At 36.2% G+C, this 25,081-nt stretch overlaps 1 protein-coding gene across 2 annotated transcripts in view; it reads right to left on the bottom strand.

Moving 5' to 3' along the window:
• The window catches only part of EPM2A (EPM2A glucan phosphatase, laforin), a 138,512-nt gene that overhangs the window by 51,522 nt on the left and 61,909 nt on the right, over positions 1–25,081 (bottom strand). For both annotated transcript variants that reach the window (XM_030929362.1, XM_030929363.1), the window contains exon 2: positions 16,069–16,243. In XM_030929362.1, coding sequence (XP_030785222.1) covers positions 16,069–16,243 — 175 coding nt within the window. The remainder of the gene's footprint in view (positions 1–16,068; positions 16,244–25,081) is intronic.

Genomic DNA, 25,081 nt, shown 5'->3' with positions numbered 1-25,081 from the left:
ATAAGCTTTACAATTTAATTAATGAAAATAGTCAGGATTTTTTTGGCATTTGTTTGTATCCATAATTATGTTTTGGTCAGAAATTGATGACAGACTACTCTGGGGCAAGAAAGTAGAGACCCTGTCTCATGAAAACACAATAATTAAGAGGCAGATGGAGGAGAATCTGGGAATGGTAGCTCTGCTACTTATTGGCTGCTATGATCCCAGAGCAGTACCTCCATAGCTTTGGTTCCCACTTTGTTCATCTATAGCATGAGGGGACACTGTATAAGATGTCTTTTCCCTCGTAGTCAGAAATAGCTAAGGGTTATAAAGCACTATATGGTTTTGCTTGCCCCGTATATTATTTGTAAAACATCTAAAATCTACTTCCTATTTTCATCAGTGTGGATCCCAGAGTCCTGCTACAGGACCAACAAACACACCATATGGCCTGTGTATAGAAAATAATTCTTTCATTATACAAGAGAGAACCTGTATAAGTAGATGTTATCAGTGTGTACATGTATGTATATATGAGTGTGTGAGTAGGTCTGTGTGTTGATACACCAAGTATGTTTTTCAGTGTAATGTTTATACATGCTCATCAATTAAGCTGATATTTTCATCACTATTGATTCGTTTATCAGGAACAATAAGTCTTCATGACATCCAAAGAGAAAAAGTAAAAGGACTTAGAAAAAAGAGGACAGGAAAGGTATTTTACAATTTATCAAAACAAGATAATAAAGAGTTCATGTTTCAAAAAAAGTCTGTGAACGGAAAAGATATAATAGGGCCTTTATGATATAGAAATAGCCAACAGCAACATTAATTCGAATACATAGTAAGTTATATATGCATTTTGACTACTGGTTTTTAACTGAACCCTCCTCCAAGTGTTTGATAATCTTTCCCATCTGTTCCGCCAAGGAGGAGACTATGATCTAAGAAACAAGTCAGTTGAAGCCAATTTAAATAATCACAATCAATGAATGGCAAAGTGACCATAATACACCTTCTGAAAACAAGATATAAATATTCTCTGATGTGTTCACTGACCCTAATATAATCAGCTAGGCTTTCTGAAGTGGACTTTCCATAATGGTTCACATAATAGATTGAATTCTAGCACTGAAAAACATCATATAAAATTTCCAGTCTGCCAAGCTTCCATTTCAGCATGTTACTTAGACTTCTTTCTGATCTGGCTAGCAACACATAGAAAACCCTGGAAAAAGGCTAGTTGAGCTTGTCAAAAATATTCTGTCCTCTGTATTTCTTATACGAAAGAGTAACCCTTCTTTGGTTGTCATGGCCACTGTCATATTGGAATTGGGAGAGTTTTATAAAAATTAAAATTCATGAATCAGTGCATTTATATTCCATTAGTCACTCAGTCCATATATCTTATTCAAACTTAAATCTTCTCTCTCTTCTCATTATCGTCTGATGACCTTGTTTCCTATTTCACTGAGAAAAGAGCCATCAAAAACCAAACTTCCACATGCTCTCGCTGTTGCTTCAACCTACTGGATCCATGCCCAAGTTCTCTGCCTTCCTCCCAGCATCAGAGATGAATCGTTTATTCTCCTGATTCAGTTTACTCTTGCTTACACACTGATTTTGCTCCTTAATCAGATTTTGTTCCTTAATCAGATTTTGCTTCTTAATCATTAATTTTTCTCTACTCTCTGGGATAATGTTTATTAACATGAAAATATTCTCTTTATTAACATGAAAATATTCTGCCATGCCTCCCACCTTATAAATTTCCTTCCCCTTTCTAACCTTCCCTCAGTGCTCTGCTTTCTTTTGTAGTAAAATTGATAGGCCACTAGTAAGACTAATAAAGAAGAAAAGAGAGAAGAATCAAATAGACACAGTAAAAAAAATTAAAGAAGATATCACCACCAATCCCACAGAAATACAAACTACCATCAGAGAATAATATAAACACTTCTATCTAAATAAACTAGAAAATCAAGAAGAAATGGATAAATTGCTGGACACATACACCCTCCCAAGATTAAACCAGGAAGAAGATGAATCTTTGAATAGACCAATAACAGGTTCTGAAATTGAGGCAATAATTGATAGCATATCAACCAAAAAATGTTCAGGACCAGATGGATTCACAGCCGAATTCTATGAGAGGTACAAAGAGGAGCTGGTACCATTCCTTCTGAAACTATTCCAATCAATAGAAAAAGAGGGAATCCTCCATAACTCATTTTATGAGGCTAGCATCATCCTGATACCAAAGCCTGGCAGAAACACAATAACAACAAAAAAGAGAATTTGAGACCAATATCCTTGATGAACATTGATGCAAAAATCCTCAATAAAATACTGGCAAACCAAATCCAGCAGCACATCAAAAAGCTTATCCTCCACAATCAAGTTGGCTTCATCCCTGGGATGCAAGGCTCGTTCAACATATGCAAATCAATATATGTAATCCATCACATAACCAGAACCAATGACAAAAACTACATGATTATCTCAATAGAAGCAGAAAATGCCTTCGACAAACTCAACAGTCCTTCATGCTAAAGACTGTCAATAAACTAGGTGTTGATAGAACACATCTAAAGACTGTCAATAAACTAGGTGTTGATAGAACACATCTAAAATAATAAAAGCTATTTATGACAAACCCACAGCCAATATCGTACTGAATGGGCAAAAATTGGAAGCATTGCTTTTGAAAACTGGCACAAGACAAGGATGCCCTCTCTCACCACTCCTATTCAACATAGTGTTGGAAGTTCTGGTCAGGGCAATCAGGCAAGGGAAAGAAATAAAGGGTATTCAATTAGGAAAAGAGGAAGTCAAATTGTCCCTGTTTGCAGATGACATGATTGTATATTTAGACAACCCCATCATCTCAGCCCAAAATCTCCTTAAGTTGATAAGCAACTTCAGCAGTTTCAGGATACAAAATCCAAGTGCAAAAATCACATGCATTCCTATACACCAATAATAAACAAACAGCCAAATCATGAGTGAACTCCCATTCACAATTGCTACAAAGAAAATAAAATACCTAGGAATCCAACTTACAAGGGATGTGAAGGACCTCTTCAAGGAGAACTGCAAACCACTGCTCAACAAAATAAAAGGGGACACAAACAAATGGAAGACCATTCCATGCTCATGGTTAAGAAGAATCAATATTGTGAAAATGCCCATACTGCCCAAGGTAATTTATAGATTAAATGCCATCCCCATCAAGCTACCAATGACTTCTTCACAGAATTGGAAAAAACTACTTTAAAGTTCATATAGAACCAAAAAAGATCCTGCATTGCCATGACAATCCTAAGCCAAAAGACCAAAGCTGGAGGCACCATGCTACCTGACTTCAAAACTATACTACAAGGCTACAGTAACCAAAACAGCACGGTACTGGTACCAAAACAGATATATAGACTAATGGAACACAACAGAGGCCTCAAAAATAACACTGCACTTCTACAACCATCTGATCATTGACAAACCTGACAAAAACAAGAAATGGAGGAAGGATTCCCTATTTAATAAATGGTGCTGGGAAAACTGCCTAGCTATATGTAGAAAGCTGAAACTGGATCCCTTCCTTACACATTGACTTAAATGTTAGACCTAAAACCATAAAAACCCTAGAAGAAAACCTAGGTAATACCATTCAGGACATAGGCACGGGCAAGGACTTCATGATGAAAACACCAAAAGCAATGGTAACAAACGTCAAAATTAACAAATGTGATCTAATTAAACTAAAGAGGTTCTGCAGAGCAAAAGAAACTACCATTAGAGTGAACAGGCAATCTACAGAATGGGAGAAAATTTTTGCAATCTACCCATCTGACAAAGGCCTAATATCCAGAATCTACAAAGAACTTAAACAAATTTACAAGAAAAAAACGAACAACCCCATCAAAAAGTGGGCAAAGGATATGAACAGACATTTCTCAAAAGAAGACATTTATGAAGCCAACAGACACATGAAAAAAATGCTCATCATACCTGGTCATCAGAGAAATGCAAATCAAAACCACAATGAGATACAATATCACGCCAGTTAGAATGGTGATCATTAAAAAGTCAAGTAACAACAGATGCTGGAGAGAATGTGGAGAAATAGGAATGCTTTTACGTTGTTGGTGGGAGTGTAAATTAGTTCAACCATTGTGGAAGACAGTATGGCGATTCCTCAAGGATCTAGAACTAGAAACACCATTTGGCCCAGTGATCCCATTACTGGGTATATACTTAAAGGATTATAAATCATGCTACTATAAAGACACATGCACACGTATGTTTATTGTGGCATTATTCACAATAGCAAAAGACTTGGCACCAACCCAAATGTCCATCAATGATAGAGTGGATTAAGAAAATGTGGCACATATACACCATGGAATACTATGCAGCCATAAAAAAGGATGAGTTAATGTCCTTTGCAGGGACATGGATGAAGCTGGAAACCATCATCCTCAGAAAATTATCACAAGGACAGAAAACCAAACACTGCATGTTCACATTCATAGTTAGGAATTGAACAATGAGAACACTTGGACACAGGGCAGGGGACATCACACACTGGGGCCTGTCAGGGTGAGGGATAGCATTAGGAGAAATACCTAATGTAAATGAGGAGTTGATGGGTGCAGCAAACCAACATGGTACAAGTATACCTATGTAACAAACCTGCAGGTTGTGCACATGTACACTAGAACTTAAAGTATAATAATAAAAAACAAAAAAGGAGAAGAAAAATATATTTAAAAAGAAATGCAAAATATAAAAGACAGGAAAATTGAAAACTCAGGCCAGAGATCCAACATTTCAGTAATAGAAATTCCAGAAATAAAGGGGAGAAATAATTGAAGAAGTTTACACCCAAAGAAATAAATTTTACCTCTTTGCAGAATTAAAGTCTTCTGCACTGAGAGCTTAGCAAAATGGATAAAATGGACCCATACTAAGATATTCATCATGGAATTTCACACTACTGGAAATGAAAAGATTCTGCAGGCTTCTTCGTTTATGGAAGTAAAAACAAAAACAAAAACATTTGAACATAAAAGATTGGGAGGCATAATGGCTTTGACTTCTCAATAGCAACCCTGAGAGATTTAAACATCTGCAAATTGTTCGGTTGTTAAATAGTATTTACATAGGCATATGAATATACATGTAGAATACCGATCGCATGAAAAATAACGTATTACTATATTGGGAAGACTGAACAATAGGATGGATGTCGGAGAAGGAGAAGAAAACAGAGCTAGATCTTCATATTTCAGGTTGTAAAGTCCATAGATAATAGCCAGATCTAAAACCAAACAGTAGTAATATAATTATATTATTTATCATTTACCTGAAGTTAAGTAGCAAATTATCAACTTAAAGAGATGAAAGTGGTTGCCTGTGGAAAGACATAATTGGGGGAGGTTGGGTGGGGGAAAGAAGAGACAGAAAGATTTCTTTTTCTCATAATAAAACTTGTAGATCTGATAAATTCTTTAAATACATGTTTAAAGAACTGGCATGTATACCTTGGCTACAATCAAAAACTAAAATGTACCACATAAAAATCTCTAGGTAAACCATAACATGGAATGGGTGCTAATTTCTATCAAAGGATATCTGTAGTCCTTCTATGGAGACAGGTGCTTGTCAGCTTATATATGCATCTGAATATTGAGAGGTATCAGAATATTCTCTTTTAGGTGACATATTCTCTAGGTTGCCATATGTCCTGGCATTCCCAGTAAAGTCCTATTTCTATACCTCATGTTCAGGCTAATTATGTAAAGTACCTCTTTTTACTCTCAAAGCATCCTGGTTGGAGAAAATTAGGTGGCTACCCTAATATTGCTCTCTCACACCTCTCTACATGTACACTTGCTATTTGTATTTGCACGTTGTTACGCTGCTAATAAAGACATACCCAAGACTGGGTAATATTTACAGGAAAGAGGTTTAAAGGACTCACAGTTCCACATGGCTGGGGAGGCCTCACAACCATGGTTGAAGGCAAGAAAGAGCAAGTCACATCTTAAATGGATGGCAGCAGACAAGGAGAGAACATGTGCAGGGAAAGTCCTCCTTATAAAACCATCTGATCTCATGAGACTTATTCACTATCACGAGAACAGTATGGAAAAGACATGCCCCAGTGACTCAAATACCTCCCACTGGGTCCCTCCTACAACACATGGGAATTGTGGAAGCTACAATTCAAGATGAGATTTGGGTGGGGACACAGCCAAACCACATCACTATTCTTCTTACCTTGAATTCACTTTCCCAAATGTCCTGAGAAAAAGAAGCCTTCACATTTCTGTTCAAGTTCTACATCCTCATAAAGATTTTCTTGAACTAAAAATTTTTCCTGTCCATTTTTACACTACATATATAACTTCATTACAATAAATATTTAACTGTATTGCAGCTGTTTACATGTTGTCTTCCACTAGAGCATAAGTTCCATGAAAGCAAGGATCATGTCTCTCCATTGCTGATGGTCCAGCACTCAACACAGGCTGCACAGAGTAATCCATACAATTCTCACTGAATAAATGAAGTTACCATTTATCTTATTATATAACACTTAATTTTTAGATATATATGCTCTAAAAAGCCTTATCCTTATAAAGGATACTGACAATTCCATTCTGATATGATTTATCCCAACCATAAAAAAATTCTAGGCATAATTCCATTCCTATATTTAAACTAAAGACTGAGAGTTTGTAATTATGAATTCGTAGTTGAGTTTGAATACCTCCATTGTATATATGCTCAAACATATAATCTACCTGTCTGTATGTATTTCAGTAGCTAAGATAAATTCACAAGTAATCTTAGCATTATACATTGTCAGATGAACATGGCAAACAGATAGAATTCGATGTTTTCAATTTAATAATCAAATATATAAATGCCTTTCCGACTCTTTTCTTTTAAACTGAATTCAGATTTTCATCTTATCCAGTTTCATGTGAAGGTGAATTATGCTGGAAATTTTAAGGGGAGTTAGACTAAAACAACTGAAGGTGCATAAAAATATTCCTTTTCTATTGTAAACTACTGTCCTTTTATGCATGTAAAAATCACGTGGAGATGTTGAAAAATAAAGATTCCCAGGACTTGGTGTGTGTGGGTGTGTGTGAGAGTATGTATATATTAGATTATATATTAAACTCCAGATATACATACACATACAATATTATTTATTTTATTAATATACAATGTGTTATATAGTATACACACATTTAAATATCTTATTATTTATAAGCATAGATATATTTACATCTTCAGTGGATAACAGGTTGAATTACTTGAGAATTCAGTAGGATAGAGACTTGGATGTAAAACTAAGTTGCTTTAAAGAAAATAAAAAAAAAAAAAAAAAAAAAAAAAAAAGAAAATAAAGAAACGTAAGCTTTCTTGCATAGTTGAGTACATGAACTAAGGTTCACTCTCACCTGCACATGCACCTTTGACACTGTAAGTGAAGCTGAAGAAATACTTTATTTAAAAATTAAAACATCAACTCGGGGAGCAAATGTTCTCAGAGTGAGAGGTGTACCCCACAACAGACCCTCCTTATCTTTTCATTCAGGGTGGGGCGGAGGAAGTATGTAGGTGGGTTGCCTGATTTGAGTCTGCTGAGAAAGATAGGATCTGCCCACCTGAGCACAGCTTGCCCCCAACATCTCTCACAGGTACAGAGGCCAGTAATAGCACAGGAAACTTATGATAGCCATATACAATAATCAACCTAATCTTTCACATAGTAAATATGAACAACTAATAATCATGTTACCTAAAACAATAACACAAAACAAAGAAAGATCAAAACGAATGAAAAACAATTGATTCAGGAGGAAAAAGTATAGTTCCAGTAAGAGAACTTGGGACCCGGAGCAAGATGGCCAAATAGGAACAGCTCCAGTCTCTAGCTCCTAGCGCGAGCGATACAGAAGACGGGTGATTTCCGCATTTTCAACTGAGGTACCGGGTTCATCTGACTGGGGAGTGCCAGACAATCAGTGCTGGTCAGCTGGTGCAGCCTGACCAGTGAGAGATGAAGCAGGGTGAGGCATCGCTTCACCTGGGAAGCACAAGGGGGAAGGGAATCCCTTTTTCTAGCCAGGGGAACTGAGACACACGACACCTGGAAAATCGGGTAACTCCCACCCTAATACTGCATTTTACCAAGGGTCTTAGCAAACGGTATACAGGAGATTATATCCTACACCTGGCCCAGAGGGTGCCATGCCCATGGAGCCTCCCTCATTGCTAGCACAGCAGTCTGCAATCTAACTGCAAGGCAGCATCAAGGCTGGGGGAGGAGTGCCCACCATTGCTGAGGCTTAAATAGGTAAACAAAGCCTCCTGGAAGCTCGAACTCGGTGGAGCCCACAGCAGCTCAAGGAGACCTGCCTGTCTCTGTAGACTCCACCTCTGGGGACAGGGCATAGCTAAACAAAAAGCAGCAGAAACCTCTTCAGATGCAAATGACCCTGTCTGACAGCTTTGAAGAGAGCAGTGGATCTCCCAACACGGAGGCTGAGATCTGAGAATGGCCAGACTGCCTGCTCAAGTGGGTCCCTGACCCCTGAGTAGCCTACCTGCCAGACATTCCCCACTAGGTGCAGACTGACATCCCACACCTCACACGGCAGGGTACACCCCTGAAACAAAGCTTCCAGAGCAAGAATGAGAGATGAACACTCACTGACCAGTAATATTCTATCTTCTGCAGCCTCTGCTGCTGATACCTAGGCAAACAGGGTCTGGAGTGGACCTCAAGCAAACTCCAACAGACCTACAGCTGAGGATCCTGACTGCTAGAAGGAAAACTATCAAACAGGAAGAACACCTATACCAAAACCCCATCAGTACATCACCATCAACAAAGATCAAAGGCAGATAAAACCACAAAGATGGGGAAAAAGCAGGGCAGAAAAACTGGAAATTCAAAAACTAAGAGCGTATCTCCCCCTCAAAAGGAAAGCAGCTCATCGCCAGCAACGGATCAAAGTTGGATACAGAATGACTTTGACGAGTTGAGAGAAGTCCATCAAAATTCTCAGAGCTAAAGGAGGGAATTACGTACACAGCACAAAGAAGCTAAAAATTTTGAAAAAAGAATGGAAGAATGGATAACTAGAATAATCAATGCAGAGAAGGCCATAAACGAACAGACAGAGATTAAAACCATGACATGAGAAATACATGACAAATGCACAAGCTTCAGTAACTGACTTGATCAACTGGAAGAAAGAGTATCAGCGATTGAGGATCAAATGAATGAAATGAAGTGGGAAGAGAAGTCTAACGAAAAAAGAGGAAAAAGAAATGAACAAAGCCTTCAAGAAGTATGGGATTATATGAAAAGACCAAATCTATGTCTGATTGGGGTGCCTAAAAGTGAGGGGGAAAATGGAACCAAGTTGGAAAACACTCTGCAGGATATCATTCAGGAGAACTTCTCCAACCTAGTAAGGCAAGCAAACATTCAAATTCAGGAAATACAGAGAATGCCACAAAGATACTCCTCGAGAAGAGCAACTCCAAACACATAATTGTCAGATTCACCAAAGTTGAAATGAAGAAAAAAATCTTAAGGGCAGCCAGAGAGAAAGGTTGGGTCACACACAAAGTGAAGCCCATCAGACTAACAGCAGATCTCTCAGCAAAAACTCTACAAGCCAGAAGAGAGTGGCGGACAATATTCAACATAATTAAAGAAAAGAATTTTCAACCCAGAATTTCATATCCAGCCAAACTAAGTTTCATAAGTGAAGGAGAAATAAAACTCTTTACAGATAAGCAAATGCTTAGAAATTTTGTCACCACCAGGCCTGCCTTACAAGAGACCCTGAAGGAAGCCCTAAACATGGAAAGGAACAACCGGTACCAGCCATTGCAAAAACATGCCAAATGTAAAGACCATCGATGCTAGGAAGAAACTGCATCAACTAATGAGCAAAATAACCAGCTAATATCACAATCACAGGATCAAGTTCACACATAACAGTATTAACCTTAAATGTAAATGGACTTAATGGTCCAATTAAAAGACACAGACTGGCAAATTGGATAAAGAGCCAAGACCCATCAGTTTGCTTTATTCAGGAGACCCATCTCACATGCAGAGACACACATAGGCTCAAAATAAAGGGATGGAGGAAGATCTACCAAGCAAATGGAGAACAAAAAAAAGCAGGGGTTGCAATCCTAGTCTCTGATAAAACAGACTTTAAACCATCAAATATCAGAAGAGACAAAGAAGATCATTACATAATAGTAAAGGGATCAATTCATCAGGAAGAGCTAACTATCCTAAATATATATGCACCCAAACAGGAGCACCCAGATTCATAAAGCAAGCCCTTAGAGACTTACAAAGAGACATAGACTCCCATATAATAATAATGGGAGACTTCAACACCCCACTGTCAACATTAGACAGATCAACGAGACAGAAAGTTAACAAGGATATCCAGGAATTGAACTCAACTCTACACCAAGCAGACCTAATAGACATCTACAAAACTCTCCACCCCAAATCAACAGAATATACATTCTTCTCAGCATCACATCACACTTATTCCAAAATTGACCACATAATTGGAAGTAAAGCACTCCTCAGCAAATGTAAAAGAACAGAAATTATAACAAACTGTCTCTCAGACCACAGTGCAATCAAACTAGAACTCAGGACTAAGAAACTCAATCAAAACCGCTCAACTACATGGAAACTGAATAACCTGCTCATAAATGACTACAGGGTACACAACGAAATGAAGGCAGAAATAAAGATGTTCTTTGAAATCAATGAGTACAAAGATACAATATATCAGAATCTCTGGGACACATTTAAAGCAGTGTGTAGAGGGAAATTTATAGCACTAAATGCCCACAAGAGAAAGCTGGCAAGATCTAAAATTGACACTCTAACATCAAAATTAAAGAACTAGAGAAGCAAGAGCAAACACATTCAAAAGTTAGCAGAAGGCAAGAAATAACTAAGATCAGAGCAGAACTGACAGAGATAGAGACATAAAAAAACCCTCCAAAAAATCAGTGAATCCAGGAGTTGGTTTTTTGAAAAGATCAACAAAATTGATAGACTGCCAGCAAGACTAATAAAGAAGAAAAGAGAGAAGAATCAAATAGATGCAATAAAAAATGATAAAGGGGATATCACCACCGACCCCACAGAAATACAAACTACCATCAGAGAATACTATAAACACCTCTACACATATCAACTAGAAAATCTAGAAGAAATGGATAATTTCCTGGACACTTACACTCTTCCAAGACTAAACCAGGAAGAAGTTGAATCCCTGAATAGACCAATAGCAGGCTCTGAAATTGAGGCAATAATTAATAGCCTACCAACCAAAAAAAGTCCAGGACCAGATGGATTCACAGCTGAATTCTACCAGAGGTACAAGGAGGAGCTGGTACCATTCCTTCTGAAACTGTTCCAATCAATAGAAAAAGAGGGAATCCTCCCTAACTCATTTTACGAGGCCAATATCATCCTGATAGCAAAGCCTGGCAGAGACAGAACAAAAAAAGAGAATTTTAGACCAATATCCCTGATGAACATTGATGCAAAAATCCTCAATAAAATACTGGCAAACCGAATCCAGCAGCACATCAAAAGGCTTATCCACCACGTTCAAGTGGGCTTCATCATTGGGATGCAAGGCTGGTTCAACATATGCAAATCAATACACAATTCTGAGTATCCTCAGAAATAATACCAGGCATCTACAGCCATCTGATCCTTGACAAACCTGAGAAAAACAAGAAATGGAGAAAGGATTCCCTATTTAATAAATGGTGCTGGGAAAATTGGCTAGCCATAAGTAGAAAGCTGAAACTAGACACTTTCCTTACTCCTTATAGGAAAATTAATTCAAGATGGATTAGAGACTTAAATGTTAGACCTAATACCGTAAAAACCCTAGAAGAAAACCTAGGTAATACCATTCAGGACATAGGCATGGGCAAGGACTTCATGTCTAAAACACCAAAAGCAATGACAACAAAAGCCAAAATTGACAAATGGGATCTAATTAAACTAAAGAGCTTCTGCACAGCAAAAGAAACTACCATCAGAGTGAACAGGCAACCTACAGAATGGGAGAAAATTTTTGCAATCTACTCATCTGACAAAGGGCTAATATCCAGAATCTACAAAGAACTCAAACACATTTACAAGAAAAAAACAAACAACCCCATCAAAAACTGGGCAAAGGATATGAACAGACATTTCTCAAAAGAAGACATTCATACAGCCAACAGACACATGAAAAAATGCTCATCATCACTGGCCATCAGAGAAATGCAAATCAAAACCACAATGAGATACCATCTCACACCAGTTAGAATGGCAATCATTAAAAAGTCAGGAAACAACAGGTGCTGGAGAGGATGTGGAGAAACAGGAACACTTTTACACTGTTGGTGGGATTGTCAACTAGTTCAACCATTGTGGAAAACAGTATGGCGATTCCTCAAGGATCTAGAACTAGAAATACCATATGACCCAGCCATCCCATTACTGGGTATATACCCACAGGATTATAAATCCTGCTGCTATAAAGACACATGCACATGTATGTTTATTGCAGCACTATTCACAATAGCAAAGACTTGGAATCAACCCAAATGTCCATCAGTGACAGACTGGATTAAGAAAATGCGGCACATATACACCATGGAATACTATGCAGCCATAAAGAGGGATGAGTTTGTGTCCTTTGTAGGGAGATGGACGCAGCTGGAAACCATCATTCTCAGCAAACTATTGCAAGAACAGAAAACCAAACACCGCATGTTCTCACTCATAGGTGGGAATTGAACAATGAGATCACTTGGACACAGGAAGGGTACCATCACACACTGGGGCCTATTATGGGGAGGGGGAGGGGGAAGGGATGGCATTGGGAGTTATACCTGATGTAAAAGACGAGTTGATGGGTGCTGACGAGTTGATGGATGCAGCACAGCAACATGGCACAAGTATACATATGTAACAAACCTGCACATTGTGCACATGTACCCTAGAACTTAAAGTATAATAATAATTTAAAAAAGAACACATAGAAATGGATAAGGTATATGAAAAAAAAGTTCAGTATCATCAATTATCAGGGAAATGCAAATCAAGACTGCAAGAAGATAACACCTCACTCTAATCAGAATGGCTACAATTAAAAAAACCATAAAACACCAAGTGTTGACGAGGATATAGAGAGAAGAGAACCTTGACAAACTGCTGGTGGTAATATAAATTAGCACAACCATTATGGAAAACCGTATGGAGGTGGACTGATCATAATATTAAAAGTTGTTTATATTGTTGCATCATTCAGCCCCTGTAACAACTTTATCTCCATTTTATGTGTTCAGAGCTGAGGCTCAGAAAGAGTGACTTATGTTAAGGATTACAATAAACAAGTTCAAAAGCAAAAAAAAAAAAAAAAAAAAAATAGAGAAGAGCACTTAAAAATAACTTTCATTAGTATTCTAGGATTCATGAATATACTCATTCATAAACAAGAAGAAACTAATATACAAAAAGTGAATAACAGAATAAGTAAAAGTCCATGAAAATTAAGAATACAATTACCAAAATTAAGAAAAAAATTGATATTGAATTGGAAATAAAGAAGCCTCTCAAAATGTAAAGCAATACAAAAGATGACAAACATAAAATGTAAATCCAAGAGGTCCAACATCCATGTAAGGAGTGTCTCTGATGACAAAGAACAAAGGCAATCAAGGAGAAGAAATAATTATACAGTGGAAAAAAAACTCCAGAGCCCAAGACATGACGTTTCAGAAAAAAGGGTTCATTCAGGAAATGTGGTTCAGGATCAATTTAAAAGAACCCATATACACATCCTCATTAAACGTCAGACCATCTCAAGAGGTGTTCCTTCTCATTCTTTTCTCTGGATCTTCTGCTTATCCTTGACTTCTAAATTGTGCGCATCAGGGCTCAATATTTTTGCTTCTTCTCTTTGTCTCTTCTATACTTCACTCATTTACTATTGTCTCATCTAGACTCATCATTTTGAATGCTATCTATGTCTTGATAACTGCCAATTTTATATCTTTATTTCCAAGCTCTCCCTAAAATTCCTGAAATCAAATCAATTTGCTTCCTGTAATCTAACAGACATTTCAAGAAATGACTAAAGTAGAACTTTCACCTCAATCCCTACTTCAAATTGCTCATTTCCTAGTCTTTACCATCTCAGTAAGCAGCAACACCATTAATTCAGTAGCTCAGTCCATAAAGCCATGCGACATGCTTAACTCTTCTCTTCCTCATTCTAAGCATACAACCCACCAGCAAAGCCAACATCTACCAGAAGTTTGAAAGAAAGATGTGTTCAAGAGGAATACTAATTACCTAAAACTATTGTGAAATTGCATTTTCTCTCTCTTTTATCCCTCACAACTCTGTTTTATTAATTGTATCTTTCATTCAAAACAACACGTTCTTTAAGAACATGAGAACGTATCTCCTTGTGTATAGCACAAATACTGTAAGTTCTACAGTAAATAATGTTTGGACGAACGGAGGCAAGATGGCGCACTTCCGGGTTCTTTATCACCAACTTTTCCCTCGCGTGCGAAAATGCAGCCGGGCCCCGGGAAGGTGTAGATCAACTGGGCATGCGCCAGGTGACGTCAATCCGAAGAGACCAAGATTTACCTGGCAGCACCTATGGAACCCCCCAGACATGCCCATGCCCCGCCTATTGCCCTCCCACTCCCAGAAAATCCGCTCCGGCCAGAGCGCCACGGGAACTTCCTCAGCCCCGACTTCTGTCGGGACTGCATCAGGAACTTCGTCCGAGAGCTCCACCAGGCGACTCCCTCGGCCTCCTTTGCCGGAGACCGAGGGACCTCACCCTCCACACCTTCTTCCCTGAAGCGAGGTGACCAAAACATAAATTTGCAGTTTTGCTCCTAGCCTTGCCTACTCGCTGGTTCTTTTGTACTCGCTCTGGTGGTCTTAGAAAAACAAATCAAATAACACATAATATTTTAAATGTTGGCAATTGCTTTTAAAGTTTAAATAATCAAAGTGTGAAAGAAATTTATATTTCCAAAGTTCAATGTAAATTTTATAAGCCTTGAACTTATAAAAGTAATTTAAAAGCAGGAGTCAGTAGGTGGAAATAGATGTGGAAAAAAACACAGGAACAAAAAAAAATCTCTGCTCTTACAATGTAGGAAACTAGGAGACATTGTGAAAAACTGATGGGTCAAGACATAGAATTTGTATGATGGTAAGTAACAATGGAACTTTTCAAAAAATGCCTGGTAGGGACTGGAGTGGGGAGAGAGGACAAGTACGAAAGACATCAATTTCCTATGTGTAACAGAGGGGAATCAATAGCTATTTTTAAACTGGTACATTAACAAGGAACACATACGCACATTGTTTAAGATTTAGATTTAATCTCAAGAAAAACTAACCATAAAGTGATTAAAAATAATCATTTCTGATGAGTGGGAAAGGAGAAAAGGATAATGAGCCTTACGTTTTATTTAGCAACCTCCTGGTTTAGGAATTAAATGAACAAATAAATCAAAATATTAACAAATAATGAAGCAGATAATCACATTCAATCTAGTTCTGTGTATTTTCACACATATTTATTTCAATAAGATGTTATAAGGAAATACCAATTTTTGTTTCACTGGTAGTATCATAAAGGACACAAATACTAATTTAGGCCTTGTTAGTGAAGTTTTTATATTTAATCCACTACATAAATACAGAGATTGGTTAGCTACTATCTGGTGAAAATATATTGATGCTAAGGTATGCATTTATTAAAGAATTCTATTTTTAAAATCCTCCACATCTAGACCCAGAAAAGCTCACACACTGATTCACTGTAATTATCTCCTCAAAGTATTACAGGCCTATAGACCCCTCCAAAGTGAGACACTGCAGTTTTGAACACAGTATTTTCATTGTTGCTAATGCTACCTCTTGTACTACTTCTATGCTTATAAACATAGCACTATTTTTACCTTGAATAATGCATGGCTTGGTGGCCTGCAATATTAAAATAGAAGTCTGTTGTGTGCTTCATTTCATTGGTGTGCCCAGTGGCCTCAATCCAGTGTCCTATTGGGAGACAATACACACCATCCACCAAGTTGTTTTCATTGTAAGTACAGCAACGGTCATGATGAGGTCCATTGCCTAGAACAAGAAGAAATGATAAACAAAGCAATTAAATCAGTGTTTGGTTTAAACATCCTCAAAGCGGCTGATACAAAATTAATAGCAAGAAAAAAATAAAGATAAAGCTACTTAATCTACACATTTCAGTATAAACAAAAAAGACTAGAGTGAAAAACAGAACAGTAGGAATTTGTAAAGAGCTACTTATGAAAGTCAGTGTTTTACTCCCTTTGAGTACATGGGTTATAAAAAGCATGTTAGCTCTTTCAGAGTTTCATGGTACCTCTCAGTGCTCTAAGAGGCCATTATGAATCACTTTGCAGGCTGAGAAGCTCCTAAAAAAAGTTTTTAAAGCTATTAATGCCCCTGTATTACACAATTCTATTTTTCTGGTATGCAAATTTATAAATAAAATCAGGAATAAAGTGTTTTAGTATCAGCTCAACCAAAAAATGCATAATTACAAATAAATGCATCAATAAATAATAAATGATCACATCAAATCTACTTTACAGGTAAAACAGTTATTATCATTATTTTCAAATGAGGAAAATAAGTCTCACAGAGATTAACTAGCTTGCCCAAGGTCATAGAACTAGTAGTGCGGCGCTAGTAGCAACCTGCCTCTCCTAGTCCCCCACCTTTTCGGCATGATGCCTTTGTGATGCTCCCTGCTGATGTCATATGCACAAAGACACACCATCTTCCTTAGAGTGCCATGGATCAAAGGAGGCAGAGACACATCTCTAAAAACATTATTTGCCTATTTCACGATTTCTGTGCAGTATCAACTACACTAGTTGCTATGGTATGAATGTTTTTGTTCCCCCAAAATTTATATGTTGAAATCCTAACACCTAAGGTGTTGGTATTAGGAGCTGGGGCCCTTAGGAGATGATTAGGTCATAAAGAAGAACCCTCACCAATGTGATTAGCTCACTTATAAAAGAGGGATGAAAGAAACCCCTCTCTCCCTTCCACCATGTGAGAAAACAGCATGTCGCCGCCGTCTATGAACCAGAAAGTGAGCCCTCACCAATCACTGAATCTGGTATGCCTCACTTTTAGACCCTCCAGCCTCCAGAACCATGAGCAATAAATTTCGATTGTTTATAAGCTAACCAACATATGGTGTTTTGTTTACAGCAGCCCAAATGGTCTTAGATACTAGTAAACCTTGATTTCTATAAAAATTATAATTCATACATTATTTTTATTACCTTTTTATTATCCCATTTCAAATCATGCCTTTCTTTATACTACCTAATTATAATATACTATAAGAAAGACATGTAAGCAAACTAAATGTATGAGTGATTTACAAAAATAAATCACATCTGTTATGAATATAAAAATGTGATTCATTTGTTCTTTTCTCCTTGCTCTGTCTTACAAAATATTTAACCTAAATTTGCTTGGCATAAGCTCTCAAAAAATCCTGAAATTATTTGGTGTTTCTTTGAGATATAACTCCTTCCATCAGAGAGAAGGTACAGGATGACTCCCTTAATAAACCATTATTGATCTTCCTAGATCCGTCACCTCTTTTTTCTCTTAATGGATGTTTTTTCTCAATGACTACAAGGCACTGCACCACATCTCTATTATCCTTCATTTTTAATAGATAAAATCCAAACTATACTAGCAACTTCACTTCTAGAAACATATCCAACAGAAATATTAATAAGAAAAAAGAATCTCTGATGCTTACAGAGATACATGTGTATAGTAATACTATTTTAATAGAAAATACTGTAAACCATGAGTTTTTTTCATTCTTCTACAAATGTTTATTGAGGCAGGTACTGTGCTAGGTCATGTTAAGAACTCAGATATTTATCATAAGAGCAACTAAAAATTTGAAATATTCTAAGCAGGCATGTAACATAACCAGATTTTATTTTGAGGATACCTCTCTGGCTACAGAGTAAAAAAATAATTTAAGAACAATCAGACAGAAGCAGAGAGTCCATTTTAAAAACTACTATATTGGCCTAGGTAGTTTATGATGAAGCTTGGTCACAGACATTGAAAGGATTACGCAGATTCAGGAGGGAAAAGCCACAGGACTTGATTCATTGGAAAAGGAAGGTGAAAATGAAAGGGGATCAATAATGACTCCTAAGCTTCTAGTGAAAACAATTCAATATACAGTGGTACTATTCACTGAGATGCAAAATCTGAAAGAGGCTGTAAGGAAAGATCATCTATCCAGTTTTGGCAATGTTGGGTTGGGAGTGCTCTTTAGATATCCAAAAAGAGTCGTCAAACAAAGAGCTGGAGTTATTGATTTGATATTAAGACCAGAAATCTGAACTAGAAACATAAATATGAGTAATTTGAGTGTAAATGGTAATTGAAATAGGAACATAGATGAGTCACAAAGCAAAACAATATGAATTGAGGAAAAACGTTCTAGAACAAAGTCTGAAAGTCTTTCAATGTTTAACAGCCAGAGATAGAAGGATAAACTTACAAAAGATGAATAGAGAGAGAAGCTGAAAAGGAAAAGCAGGAGTGACTAAGTGAAGTGGCAGAGCATGACTGAAAGTGTAAACATAGACTACAAACTGGATGTGGTTACTTCTAGGAAATGGAATTGGATGGAGGGGAACTGTCATAGTCAACTGTTTTGAATTGATTGGATTACTTACAAGGAGTGGGTTTTTTTTTAGTTTAATAAAAGAATATCTATGGCTCCCATTGGTCAGTACAATTGACTTACAACACTGAATTATTACCTATTAAAAATATAATTGTTGAAGAGATCAAATATTCATAAATTATAATGGTCAAGAAGAATTATTTATGTATCATCATCTTCATAAGAATTCTTCATTCATACAATGATTTCTTTAATTGCTCATTTTTTATACATTTATGTTTTAGGCAACATTTAAAAAAATCTTTCATGGATAGTAACCTGAGTTATTAAAAATATGTTCTAATAGTTAAAATGTCTTTTAGAGGATGGGTTTTTGTCTTTTTAATTTCACCTAATGAAATGGCAAAAATGAATAGTAAAATAATTTTGGTTTTGGAGATTTCTGCATGTAGAACTATGGAATAAATGTACTTTTCCCTAGTCCTCCCACTAAGTATAATTTAAAACTCTGAAAATTATAAATAAACAAACATAAGATAACTTTGAAAGGCAAAGAGAAGACAGACCATCCAGAGACACTGAGACCTAAGGAAAGACCTAAGTATTGAGTTCCATGCATTTTCTTTTTGCCTTATATATCCCAGACTTAGATCTGAAGAAGCCAGCAACTTGGTAACACAAGGACAGCAAAAAGAAAATATGACAAAAGTCCACTCTCTCTAGCCAAATGAAAAGACAAGCCTAGCCAGACAGAAATCTGTTTGATAATAACTACACTACTCCAGTCAAACCCACAGAAAAAATGTGGCCCCACACCCACCCAGGCCAGCGAAGGCCAAGCATAGGTAGACTTCCACTTTTGTTTGCCAAGCTGTATTGCAGCACCTCAACTCACTCACTACCATGGTGTCAGAAAAGGATGAGTAGGGGTCTGAAACTTTCAGCATCACCCTTGGCAACGCAGTGGAGTCCAAGTGGAAAGGTGGACTTCCACCTCCATTTGGCAGTAACGAGGTGCCCCTCCTTCCCACTGAGATCGTGTCACAGGTGACCTAGTAGAAAGTCAAGATTTTCACCTCCTTCCCACCCCACCATCAGTGGATGTCATGTGGGAAGCAGTAACAAAGCATTCCTCCCTCTCTCAGGCAGAGAGCTATCAATGGAGGCCTAGTGGAGAGCTAGAACTACCACCTCACTCAGGGAGGAGTCTATTTGGTTTGGTTATGAATGCAAACAGTGTGAGGAACTGGGTAATAAGGTGAGACCTCCATTCTTCTGCTGGAGTGGTGTCAGAAGAATTCAGTTAAAATCGAAGGTTTACATAAGAGCTAACCTCATTATATAATACCCCAAAGTCCAGGTTTCAATAGAATATCACCCATTACATCAATAACCACTAAGATCTCAAACTAAATGGAAAAAAAAAAAAAAAGATGCCTGATAAAGGCCAACACCAACAGAACAATAATGTTAGAATTATGTGATAAATATTTTAAAGCCTCAGTAACCCATTAGAATACATTTCAAACAAATGAAGAATCAGAACATCTCAGCAATGGAACGGAAGATGAAAAGAGGAACTAAATTGTAGTTTTAGAACTGAAAAACACAATATTTGAAATTTTAAAAACTCAATAGATGGGTTTAAGAGCAATATGGAAGGGACACAGGAAAAAATTTCACAAACTTAAAGATAAAACCATGGAAATTACCCAATCTAAACAGCAAACAACAAAGAAAGTAGGTTGAATTTAAAAACAACAACAACAACAACAAAAAAAAAAAAAAAAAAAAAAAAAAACAGACCCTTAGGGACAAGTGGTACTATTAACAAAATATCTAAATTTATGTAATTGGAGTCTAGAAGAAGAGGGGAAAGATAGTAGGGCTTAAGAGTACTTGAGAAAACAATGCCTGAAAACTTTTCTAATTTGGCAAGAGGCAAAACCTACAAATTCAAGAAGGTGAGCAAAGTCCAAACAACATAAACCCAAAGAAATCAATACTGAGACATGACATATTTAAACTTCTGAAAACTAAAGACAGAGAAAGTCATAAAAGTAGCCAGAGAAAAACAGCAATGTAAAGGAAAAAATATTCTAATATGAGCAGATTTCTCATCAGAAGTCACCAAAGGAAGTGCATTTTTCAAGTGCTGTAAAAAAGAACAACTGTCAACCAAGAGTCTTACTTTGTGACTATTTCCTTCAGGAAAAAAAGGGAAAATCAAAATATGCTCAATGAAGGAAAACTAAGAAAATTTTGCCAGCTGAATTATCTTAAAAATGACTAACAGAAGATGTCTAAACAAAAAGAAACTCTTTGAAAACAGGAAGAATAAGCACAGTAAACAAAAATATAAGTAAATAAGCAAACATTCTAACATTGTCTGATGTTCTACATGTATGTAAAGGAAATACTTAAGGCAATTATATTGCAAATGAGGAAGGGCAAAGGAATGAAAAAGGGGGTAAGTTTTCTAAAATTCACTCAAACTCATAAAAGGTTAATACCAGTCAACTATGATGTTAGGTATATAATATATATAATGCATATAGAAATTTTATGTGTAAATCAAAACAGAATTCTAAAAAAAGTTCAATTATGAACCAGACATGCCATACAATCACAGAAAAAGGAGAAAGAGAAAACAACCAGAAACAAAAAATAAAACAGCAAACTTAGGCTCTAACATACCAATAATTATGTTAAATGTAAATAGTCTAAATACACCAATCAAAATACAAAAGTTGGCAGAGTAATTTTTAAGTGAATCAATTATATGCTGTATAGAAGTAATTCACTTCAAATTATATAGGCAGGTGGGAAGTAAAAGCATAGAAAAAGATATACTATGCAAACATTAATCAAAAAGCAGGAGTAGTTATATTACTATTACATAAAGTATACTTTATTTTCTTTACTCCAAGAAAATTACTAGAGAGGGGAAATTATACAATGTTTAAAGTATCACTGTAACAAGAAGACACGGCAACTTTAACTGTGTATATATCAAACAGTAAGGTTGTTAAATATGTAAAGCAAAAAACTGAGAGAACTGAAAGAATTTTAAAAACTCAGAATTATAGTTTGAGACCTCAAAACCACTGTTAGAACAATTAGACAGAAAATCAGCAGGGATATTAGAAACCTCAAGAGCACCATCAACCAACACTATCTAGTTGACATTTATACAGCACCCAGTATAGCAGAATGCACATGTTCATGTTCACAGTACATAAACCAAGATAGAACATATCCTGTATCATAAAACAACTTCAAATTTTTAGAAAACTTAAAACATACAAATAGTGTTTTCTGACATTAACAGAATCAAACTAGAAATCAATAATAAATAGTTTTAGGTTTTATATTTAGGTTTTTAATCTATTTTGTGTTAACTTTTGTATACGGTATATGGAAGGGGTCCAGTTTCAATCTTCTGCATATGGCTAGCCAGTTATCCCAAAATTATTTATTGAACAGGGTCCTTTCCCCATTGCTTATTTTGTTAACTATATCAAAGACCAGATGGTTTTAGGTGTCCGGCATTATTTCTGGGCTCTCTATTCTGTTCCATTGGTCTATGTGTCCATTTTGGTATAAGTACCATACTGTTTTGGTTACAATAGCCTTGTAGTATAGTTTGAAGTCAAGTAATGCAATGTCTCCAGCTTTGTTCTTTTTGCTTAGGATTGCTTTGGCTATTCGAGCTCTTTTTTGATTCCATATGAATTTTAAAAGTTTTTCTCTAATCCTGTGAATAATTTTATTGGCAGATTGATGGGAATAGGGTTGAATCTATAAATTTCTTTGGGCAGTATGGCCATTTGAGCAATATTAATTCTTCTTATCCAGGAGCATGGAATGTTTTGATTGTTTGTGTCATCCCTGACTCCTTTGACCAGTATTTTGTAATTCCTGTTGCAGAATTCTTTCATGTCTCTGGTTAGCTGTATTCCTAGGTATTTTATTCTATTTACAGCTATTGTAAATGGGATTTTATTCTTGATTTGGCTCTCAGCTTGGATGCTGTTGGTATATAGAAATGCTATAATTTTCGCATGTTGATTTTGTATCCTAAAACTTTGCTCAAGTTGTTTATCAGAACAAGGAGCTTTTGGGTAGAGACTGTGAGGTTTTCTAGGTACAAAATCATATCATCTGCCAACAGGGATAGTTTGACTTCCTGTCTTCCTATTTGGACGTAGAGGCAATCATTCTAAGAGAAATAACTTAGAAAGTCTAATACCACATATTCTCACTTATAAGTAGAAGCTAAGCATTGGATATACTTGGACATACAGAGTGAAATAATAAACATTAGAGACTTCAAAAGGTGGGGAGATAGGAAGAGGTGAGGGATGAAAAATTACTTATTCGGTACCATGTACACTATTCAGGTGACAAACACACTAAAAGCCTAGACTTCACGACTGTGCAATATGTCCATGTAATGAAACTGTACTTGTACTTCTAAATGTGTAAAAGTTAAAATTAAAAGATAAATGTATTAAAATTAAAATTTTAAAAGTAAACATATAAATCGCTCACTATGTTGGGATAAACTAATCTGTATTTTTGGTAGAAAAGTAGAAAATTATTGGTTTAATTAACAAAAACATCTATTTCTTCAGAACAGTTTTAGCTACTTTGTTATTTATTCATCAAGGCAAGTAAGGTGGTTTCAAACAAAGTGAGTAAATGTGCAGGAGTAAGGGAAGTGCTGTCTGGCACTCCAATTAAAGTCACAGAAATAACCCTAGAATTTAAAAACTCACAACTAACTCATTATTTTACATAGTTCTCTTAAGTTTGAGAGTTTGGCTTAAAATATGTTTATTTCTTAATAAAGCCAAAAGTTTTGAAATTATGTTGGTTAAATATCTATTGGATAGGTATAGTCTCCTTAAGCAAAATAAAATTTACAATATTTTATTTGAACTATCCTCTTTGGGTTTTAATTATTTTAAGTGTTTCATTTCTAGCATATGAACATAAGTTTTGATTCTAACACATTAATCTCTAATTTTAACTATTAACTCACCCACATCTGATCTCTCTCATGCCCCATATGTTACTGCCTCAGAAGCTATTATTGCATAAAGTTGCACAAACACGGTATAGTCATTACAAACTCTTTGGCACTTTGCTGTTCTCTTCTAATGGCAAAAACGAAATAAAAAGCACAAAAAATCTTTTTGTTCAACCAACTGCCTCTTTGAGATGATGAATCCTGTTCCAGTTGAGCACTTTGATGAATGGCAAAATGCAAAGGTAGAAAATAGCTGAGTTCAGGGGTAGTCATAGATATAGCTAAACTGTCCTTCCTAATGAAATGTAAACCTGAGATATAATCAGTGAAGGAGAGGATGAAGTAAGGGGTGTTAAGATTGACAAGAAGAAGGAAAGGTGAGATGCAGAAAGAGAAGAAAGAAGATCCAGCTAGAAAAACGATGTAAGAATAAACGATAGTCAAAATACCCTGATCATGAGACCACCAAAGAGCAGTTAATGGCAAGCATTTTTTAATATTTAATTTGAAGTTTTTTGCATTTCTGTAATATTTCTCTCTTCTCCTTCTCCCCAACTGTCAGTACAACCTACCACATTCACAAAAAGATTTCTAGAGTGGAAGGAGAGAATATGGTTCCAAGATAAAGAATAAGGGAATTCATCACCACTAGTCCTGTCTTATGGGAATTCTTAAAGTGAGTTCTTTAAGCTGAGAAAACATACCACTAATAACTAACATAAAATACATGAAGGGAAAACATTCAATGGTATCAATAATACATAGTTAGATTCAAAATAGTCTTTTGCTTGAAAGGTGATGTGTAAAGCAATTTTATCTCTAACATGAGAGTTAAAAGACAAAACTATTAAAAACAACTGTAGCTTTGATAAATTGTTAAGGGATACAAATTACAAAAAGTTGTCAACTTTGCATCAAAATCGTAAAATGTGGTAGGGAGGAGTAAACGTGGAGAGCTTTTGTATTTGATTAAAGTTAAGTTGGTATCAGCTTAGAATAGCATGTTACAGGTAATGTTTTACGTAAACCTCATGGTAATTGCAAAGCAAAACCCTATTATACTTCCACAAAATATAAAAAGAAGGCATATCACTACAGAAGACAATCAAACCACAAAGAAAGACAAGAGGAAGAAAAAAAGATACACAGAACAACCAGAAAACAAATTATGAAAAAGCAGTAAGGTAAGTCTTTACATAATATAATTTCCTTGGGT

This window comes from Rhinopithecus roxellana, chromosome 4 (assembly GCF_007565055.1).
Source record: "Rhinopithecus roxellana isolate Shanxi Qingling chromosome 4, ASM756505v1, whole genome shotgun sequence".
Classification (NCBI taxonomy): domain Eukaryota; kingdom Metazoa; phylum Chordata; class Mammalia; order Primates; family Cercopithecidae; genus Rhinopithecus; species Rhinopithecus roxellana.
The sequence above is the reverse complement of the archived record's forward strand: the minus strand, read 5'-3'. Positions and strand labels throughout refer to the sequence as shown.